We start from the raw sequence: 8,658 nt of genomic DNA, 5'->3' as shown, positions 1-8,658 counted from the left end.
GTAGTGCGAATTCAATAGTAAATTCAAGGGTAAATTACTTTTCTTCAACGGTGATTTTTTCACCAATGTAAATTATCCAGTTTTCCACGAGCGATAATGGCGCATATTGAGCACAAGTGGGCACAATCTTTTGACATTTATTGGAGGAGCGTCGAGTTCGCCCTGACGGAGTTACTATGGATACATTCATGATTGTTTGTTGTTCGAGTGTAAAAATGCAAACATTGTTTAATTTTGCAGATCAACTGAAGTGGAACTTACGGATTCAAACTTTTATCCAGCTTTCCACGAGCGATAATGGCGGATATTGAGCACAAGTGGGCACAATCTTTTGACATTCATTGGAGGAGCGTCGAGTTCGCCCTGACGGAGTTACTATGGATACATACATGATTGTTTGTTGTTCGAATGTGAAAATGTAAACATTGTTTCATATTGCAGATCAGCTGAAGTGGAACATAACCGAACGGATTCAAACTTTTGTAGTGGTTGCGGCCATAATTTTCTGGTAGCACCGGCTCAGGATACTTTTTACAATCGTGCGAATTAAACATCCGAAACATTGCACATTAACGCAAACATTAACTTAATGTTGGGCGAGCTGTTGTCAAGTTTGCTCTCGACTTGATAAGAAACTTTCCGTTGCGTATTTAGACATCCCTGAAATTTGCGAAAATTGCAAAGCCTCAATCCATAAAACTTGTTGTCAGTTCAATTATGTTCCTCTTTAGCTGATCTGCAAAATTGAACAATGTTTACATTTTCACATTCGAACAACAAACAATCATGTATGTATCCATAGTAACTCCGACAGGGCGAACTCGACGCTCCTCCAATGAATGTCAAAAGATTGTGCCCACTTGTGCTCAATATCCGCCATTATCGCTCGTGGAAAGCTGGATAGTGGTTTGCGGCCATAATTTGCTGAAGGCACTGGCTCAGAATACTTTTTTACAATCGTGCGAATTGGGTATTTTAATTTTCCCAAAAAAGTGGATTTTTCTATCTTATTTGATAGCCCGTCGTTTCCTGAATTTCGCAGTTCTTTTTTTATTTCAATTAAGTCAATATTCGATGAAAAAGTTAATAATAATCAGCACTAGAATGATTTGCTGTTTGACAGATATCAACCAAGCCGATTGATTGACTCGATGTCAGCAGTTCTCTCCCTCTTTTCTATCTCTGTGATAGAGCTCTTCATTTTAACCGAGCTTTTAAAGCTCTCATATGAAACCTGTATCGTTCGATGACCATAGTGTATCTATTCACTGTGTTGTCTAAAGCGAGCTAAAAAGAAAAGGGGTTTACTTACAAGCTATCGTCTTATTCCAAAAAAATTTTTCAAATATTGTGCTTTGCAGCTGTACCTGGATTAATCCAGATTATTTTCTGTAATGCCAATGTTTATGACAAAACAAAACAGCAACATTGCAGTTGTCACTCTTTCTCTTTCTCACTCACAGCATTCGCATTGTCGCACTTTTTGTGCCAGTCGCACTTTTAGACTGCGGTGTCCAGTAAGGTGCAAAATGCGGGATATAAAAAAAAAGTTTTTTCATTACTTCCATTAGTCAAATTCGGAAAAGTCTTCATGTAGCGATTGGCGAATGGCATCATATCTTATCAGAATATGCGGAAATGTATATACCACTAAAATACCCAATTAAACATTCGAAACATTACACATTAACGCAAACATTAACTTCGTGTTGGTTGAGCCGTTGTCAAGTTTGCTCTCGAACAGCGTCTCGACTTGAAACTATTTGGACATTCTCCCTAAAATTTGCGAAAACTTGTTGTCCGTTCAATTGTGTTCCTCTTTAGCTCATCTGCAAAATTGAGCAATGTTTACATTTTTACACTCGAACAACAAACAATCATGAATGTATCCATAGTAACTCCGTCAGGGCGAACTCGACGCTCCTCCAATGAATGTCAAAAGATTGTGCCCACTTGTGCTCAATATCCGCCATTATCGCTCGTGGAAAGCTGGGGTGACATTGCGCATCTCGTTTCGAGTGATTTTGGTTCGTTTCGACCACGTTAAAAAAACGGGCGTCTCGAACCAAAATCACTCGAAACGAGAATCGCAATGTCACCCCTGGATTAGTTTCAACTTCGAACTCGCCAGGCTATATATAATAGTGACTATAATTTTTCCTTGCCATGTGAACGCTTTTGAATAAAGCTCCTGGCATCCCTGGTATACTGATCGTGCCCGGCCCGTGCGGTTGTCAGTTTGTAGTTACACAATTATTATTGAGATGTTGGTTTTTAATTCATAGTTTTTTATTTTACTGTCTGTGCTTTAAATCCTAATAGTTATTCCTGGATTTCGAATAACATTTATTGAAAACTGTAGAATCAATTGCAGAGTGATTGACATTAAAACAAGCGGTAGGTACACTGCGCATTTCCGTTTTTGTGTTGAACCGAAACAATCATGCCTAGTTTTTTCCAGTAAAAAGTCATGTCGAAAGCAGCTGGTCGTCTGAAAACGCTCAAAAAAGCGGTGGACAAGGTCAACCATAGCAGCAAGCTTCGAACCAATATTCCGGCTGGCATGGCTGTCGCTGGTCCTCCGTTGGGTCCGATGCTTGGTCAACGAGGCATCAATATTGCTGCTTTCTGTAAAGATTTTAACGAACGCACCAAAGATTATAAAGAAGGAATCCCGTTGCCTTGTCGGGTTGCAGTTACTTCGGATCGTTCCTACGAGCTTACCATTCACGCTCCACCTTCAACTTTTCTACTGAAACAAGCCGCTGGCATTCAGCGAGGGGCCATGTACCCGGGAAAAGAAACGGCTGGCAAGATCACTCGTAAACATCTCTATGAAATAGCCCAAATCAAACTACAGGATCCGCCAAATGCGCTACTTACGCTGCAACAAATGTGCAATTCGCTAGTGGGTGCGGCGAGGACGTGCGGAATCGAAATCGTCAACGAGTTAGACCCTGCTGAATATCAACAGTTTCTCGATGAACGTCAAAGAGTTGTTGAGGAGCAACGACGTGAATTGCAAGAAAAACGGGAAGCTAAAATGCTTCGGATGGGTTAGGACTAAAGATTTGCAAATAGATTCGATTTAGTTTAACATATTTGTATTTCAAAAACACTACGTAGCAAAGTTAAGTTTCTTTCTGTCCTTGGCAGTATTTTTCCTTCTTCGTTTATCAATATGTTTGCCCAGTTTTCCGCTTTCCTTTAGTTGATTGTACTTTTCAACTAAATCACGGGCTTTAGTAACGCTTTTCTTTTCATAAAACGGTTGTTTACCATCGTCGATAGTTTTACGAGCCAATAATCGTTGTTCTTTTCTTTTCTGATCTTGCTGCGATTGTTTGTCGAATTCACGAATTTGATTTTCTGTTCTGCGAATGGCAAACTTAAGTTTTTCGACTTTTGCGGGATCTTCCTCCTCCTCAAGTTGTTTCTGCAATGTTACTAGCTCATCGGAACGCATCTCATTGATGAATCCATATTGCGATCGAAACTGACGTCCGCTGAAGTAGCCCTGTTTAGAGTCGAAACGAGGATCTTTACTTCGAGGGTGCTCCGTTTTGGTACGATTTTTTGCCATTCCCAATGCAGGCACTTTACGTTTAGCGCTAATTTCTTCAGGTGGGCCATCGGAATCACTTTCAACATTTGGGGCAACGCGTTTCTTTTGTCTTTCGGTAGATGACGTCCTCGGGACTTCTTTGTCACTAGTTTTTCCGAACACTGCTTCGTTGTACACTTTCGATCCTAACCGTCGTTTTAGCTTCAACAGTTCCTCGAAGGGCATTTGCCGGAAATCGTTATCAACTAGTTTTGGCTGTGAATAATGGACAAAAAGTACAAACGAGAATGACGTGCTATTCTCAAAAATATCATTTGCATATTTACCTTCTCATCATCACTTTCGTTGCTTGATTCGCTGGTATCAGACATTTCGTTAGCACTTTCAACTTCACTTTTATCGCTGTTAGTTGCATTATCTTCCGAACTCGACATTTCGATTCTAGCAAAGAGATGCAATGCGGGACGAATAGCATAAATTTAACACGCGGTCGTAGAATCCCATAAACATCCCAGGTAAAAATCAAATTTATTAAGGCTGATTGCTGAATTTTATAAACATACGCTACAGAGTTGCCATATTTTCTGAAAATAATCGAAAAGTAACATATCTCAATAAACATTTGAAAAGGGCCAATCAGCCAAACTTACACTCTTAAATGAGTCTACCTGTAAATAGGTCGGATTTAGTTTAAGCTAGGTTGAAACTACTCAAAATGCCCTTAAAGTGTACAAACTCAAACTTTGGGTAAAAATTTCAACCAATTTTGGCTACTTGCTACCGATAATTGAATTATTCTCTATGACAAATAACGCAATTTTAAGTTCCTACTACCAATTTTTTGGTTGAAAAACTACTCAAAATCTGAGTTTGTACACTTTAAGGGCATTTTGAGTAGTTTCAACCTAACTTTAACTAAATCCGACCAATTTACAGGTAGAATCATTTAAGAGTGTAGACAAGCCGAGTTACGCTGGAACCACAGACAAACAGACGAGACACTCGCGATAATTCCATCGTCCAATCAAAAACCACTCATTTTTCAAAAAAGCATGTTTCGCAACATGACCACACCGCGGCGCGCGAGTGTTGCTTTGAGTTTTCAGTATAAAACAATTCAAATGTACAAAAGCCTACACCATAAAACCCTGCAAATGCAAGCTACTCCGCAACATGCATAACAGAGGGTGCTAGCGTACAAGCAAAATGTGCAGGACGATGGTTTTTAAAGGATTTTCTTCTAAGTGTCATGTCAGTTCGTCAGTGCTGGAACCAAGAGGCTGGAACACACGGATTGTCAGCAAACATCAACGGTAACGTAACGGAAAACAGGGGAAGTTTACACTGACAGTTCGTACCCGGTTTGGGCTGACAGTTCGGAGCACAAAAACATCCCCAGCTGGCTCCTCTCTCAGGCATTGTTTACAAATGGTTATGGAAGCAAACAAATGCGTTTAAGCTAGGCAATTTTTTGGCAATATGTGGAATGCAACAAGTGGTATCCGACTAGCCACCACCACCAGCAGTAGAAAAATCATGTCAAACTGCTAGGTGAATTAATTCAGGCTTTTTTTGTGTTTTCGTTTTATTAAATACATTACTACTCCATTGCCAATGCAATGTTCAAAGCATTTTATCCACCTTGAGGCAGAAGTAGACCAAAAGGACGAAATTTGAAAAATTTACCATTTTGACCCTGTATGAAAAACCCGAACTAATCCACCTAACGCTGTGACTTAGCCTTTCTACTGCAACAATAATTAATTTTTATTTTCTCAGGAACATCTATAATTGACTAAACATCGTGTATTTAGTCTTGACCTTGAAATGCGGTCAAACATATATTAATATTAATATTTTTTGAAACGAAGGTTCTACAATTGATGAAGGGACGGTAGGGGAAAGAAATGAAAATTTTTTGGTGAAGGAGGGGAAGAGCGGAAAGGAAGGGGGGGGGGGTATTGGTAGCTATGCTTGACAAGTAGTCATTTTGACTCCTACCTTTTGTCCAATGCTGGAAGGTGCATGAGTCGAACCAAGCTGTAATCTGAGATTATAACCGGATTCGAACCCACAACACCCGCCAGGGCATCGTTTCAAAAAATATTAATATATATGTATGACCGCATTTCAAGGTTAAGACTAAAAACTTGAGATTAGTCTATATATTAATATTTTTTGAAACGGCGGTTGTACAATTGATGAAGGGACGGTAGGGGAAAGTAATGAAAAGTTTTTGAAATGGAGGGGAAAGAGTGGAAAGGTGAGAGGGGGGGGGGGTTATTGGTAACTACGCTTAACAAGTTGTCTTTGTGACTCCTACCTTTTGTCCAATGCTGAAAGGTGCATGGGTCGAACCAAGCTATAATCTGAGATTATAACCGGATTGGAACCCACAACACCCGCCAGGGCACGTGGCTCGCTGGTACTTGGACCATAGAGGCACTGGACTTTCTTCTTTCCCCTCCATTTCAAAAACTTTTCATTACCTTCCCTACCGTTCCTTCATCAGTTGTAGAACCACCGTTTCAAAAAATATGTATAATTGAGTTGATTATATTTTTAAATATCAGTTGCTTAATCGTCAAAATCCTTAATTAACAGTAAAATGTGCAGTAATTTTCTTTCCTATAGGGTGTGAAAATATTTGTAAGCGTCATTTAATTTACTTCATCAACAACTCCTTTTTTATATGTAATATTAATAAGTGATTTAATTTAAACGTGTATATAACGGGTGACAACTAAAATTTTGGAATTTTTTTCTCAAGTTGTCAAAAGCAAAACAAAGATACATGAAGAAGATCTGATTTACCGAAATTAAAGATACATTATCCATTATTGGAAAAAAAATTAGTGTACATTTGAAACGGTTCGGATTTGTACGGTTCGCAATCGGCTGTTCGGCGAAGCTTCCGTTTGATGTGCGAACAAGAGCGTTGTACGGCCGTCATGTCAACATTGCGAATGCATCTCTTGATTCTACCAATCAACTGTTTGCAATTCGTGGCTCTCCACCATTTTTGTACACCAAGGAACTCAAAATCCCGAAGAAATCTTCGATTGGGCGCACTTAGACAGATTTGTCACGTTGTGGTTTTTGAGTACAAATGTGATCGAATGGGTATTCAGGAACAATTGTTTTTTTTTTGCGTAATGCGATGATGCTCTATCCGGCCAAAGCACGTATTGTCCATCTGTATGATGATTTTGTAGAAACGGGATCAAAATTTTCTTCAAACATTCGTCTGGTGCATCTTAAATGAGAGCCAAACTAGAGGGCTTGTTGAAGAAACGAGAAAGAGAACGATGTCCTTCTGCGTCCATAATTTTGGCTGGTCTTCCACTACCTTGCTTGTGAATAGTTGTTGGGCTTCTTCGGATATGGTAAACAGTCTAAGCCGCAACATATTCGCTTTTTAAATGTTGTACCGTATACTTTTTGCCGAGATTTCTGTGGCAGTTCGTAGAAGTGTACAACGCGCTCCCGAAATGCTTCTTGTTTCGACGTCATTTTAAGCAAAACAAGGCAAGCAAAAACAAAACAAAAAATATTGACAAAAAGAGGAGAGAGAGAGCTAACACATACATACTCTCATTTCTCTCTGAGCTCGTTTGTTATTGAGTATAGGGGCCAGGGCTTCGACCGATCCTTTTTTTCTACCGCAGTCACACCAACGCGCATTCAAGTTCACACCGTCCGTTTAGAGGTGGAATACGAACGCTATGCATAACACAACTGGCAGTTTGCTCAGTCAAACGCCGAATGCACGCAACAGTATGAATGCGTTCTAATGCTTTTTGACATTTTCGTTTCGATCAAGTTGCCTTTACCGTTTGGAGCAGCGAATGACTGCAAAACAGTCAAATGACTGGCAATCACCACGCTAACGAAAAGCAACCGCACAATCGTATGATTCAATACTACAAAAAAACAACCACTACATGTGCATGGAAGAAGTCGGTCGGACTCCGTCCAATACAAACGAATATTTTGCTTGCGTCGGACCGACGTCCGGGTGACAAACTATTACTGTGAGCAGCCGATTTGGAGACAAAAAGAGAAACGAAAAAATACGTCACCGTATGCTTCCAGTCAGTTTGCAGTTTATATTCTCAAAGCGCAAAGCAAAACGGGAGATTGACTGTTTGCCTTAGCTGAGATGCCGCATGAATTGTAAGACGGCAGCAGCGCAAGCGGCATATTGACTGGATAAGAAAAACAGTCAAATGATCGTTCAAAAAGCGGAGTTTGAATGCGGAAAGTTCGCATTCACGGCAGTCACATTCAACTTGCGATCCCTTTTCAAGCCCTGATAGGGGCCTCAAAAGAATTCCAAAATTTTAGTTCTCACCCGTTAAACACAAAAGATCTGTAGACGGTCCTAGCTTCGAGCTTCAAAGCCACATATGAAGTTTGGTTTGAATTGACAATATGGAACATATGTTCATATGAAATATTTAAATGAAAAATGTGGGTACAGATTTCTTGATATTTTTACAACAATATTCTAACCATGCGACCATCATCTTTCAAAAACAAGAATTCTGAATAATTACGAAAATAGTTATTGCGCGAATATTTCCTTTTTCACGCTTGAAAAGAAGGATATTAGAACAAAAAGATTGACCAAAAATTTTTTCTATGAATGATTTTAATGCTTGACTTCAATTATGTAATAAATCTGAAATAAAAACATAACTGGGTACAGCATTAGATATAAAAAAACGAAACAGAGAAATTGGTCTTTTCCTTAGCTGGTGGCCAGAAAATTATTTTTGCGTGAAAATAGAAACTTGAGCTTCTTTCGTAGGTAATTTGATGAAAAAATAGTCATTTGATGCATGATCACATTGTTTTACGATGTTGCCCGTTAGAGGGTTGACGAAACGAGATGAGATGAGATAAAAGAAATAGTGCAAAAACAGCACCATAAGCGTGCTTGAGGTTGGTAAATATGATCGTTTTTCAGCGCTTGTATTTTACGATAGTCGGTCCCATATGCGCAAAATTTGTTTGAAATTTGTACAAATTTATTTGGGAAAATCAACTCATTAACATTAACAGGAAGCATAACTTTCACCGGAAGTGGA

At 39.4% G+C, this 8,658-nt stretch overlaps 2 protein-coding genes across 2 annotated transcripts; one reads left to right on the top strand and one right to left on the bottom strand.

The window, feature by feature from the left end:
* Nucleotides 1-2,243: 2,243 nt before the first annotated feature.
* LOC128741401 (39S ribosomal protein L11, mitochondrial) lies at nucleotides 2,244-3,114 on the top strand. Its single transcript, XM_053837203.1, has 2 exons — nucleotides 2,244-2,397; nucleotides 2,462-3,114. Exon 2 carries the CDS (start codon nucleotides 2,471-2,473, stop codon nucleotides 3,059-3,061), a length of 591 nt encoding a protein of 196 aa, XP_053693178.1. The 5' UTR covers nucleotides 2,244-2,397; nucleotides 2,462-2,470; the 3' UTR covers nucleotides 3,062-3,114.
* On the bottom strand, nucleotides 3,091-4,110 carry LOC128741394 (ribosomal RNA processing protein 36 homolog). The gene is made up of 2 exons (XM_053837190.1): nucleotides 3,892-4,110; nucleotides 3,091-3,820 (listed from the first exon to the last, which is right to left on the bottom strand). Exons 1-2 carry the CDS (start codon nucleotides 3,997-3,999, stop codon nucleotides 3,119-3,121), a joined length of 810 nt encoding a protein of 269 aa, XP_053693165.1. The 5' UTR covers nucleotides 4,000-4,110; the 3' UTR covers nucleotides 3,091-3,118.
* Between the last annotated feature and the right edge of the window lie 4,548 nt (nucleotides 4,111-8,658).

The sequence above is a fragment of the Sabethes cyaneus genome, chromosome 1 (assembly GCF_943734655.1).
Source record: "Sabethes cyaneus chromosome 1, idSabCyanKW18_F2, whole genome shotgun sequence".
Lineage (NCBI taxonomy): Eukaryota > Metazoa > Arthropoda > Insecta > Diptera > Culicidae > Sabethes > Sabethes cyaneus.
Note: the sequence above shows the minus strand (reverse complement) of the source record. Positions and strands in the feature narration are given on the sequence as shown.

Excerpts from the sequence above, each read along its gene's own strand:
- LOC128741401 (XM_053837203.1), top strand. The coding sequence starts at position 2,471 with ATGTCGAAAGCAGCTGGTCGTCTGAAAACGCTCAAAAAAGCGGTGGAC.
- LOC128741394 (XM_053837190.1), bottom strand. The coding sequence starts at position 3,999 with ATGTCGAGTTCGGAAGATAATGCAACTAACAGCGATAAAAGTGAAGTT. Across the intron at positions 3,821-3,891 it reads ACGAAAGTGATGATGAGAAG|CCAAAACTAGTTGATAACGA; the intron begins GTAAATATGCAA and ends CATTATTCACAG.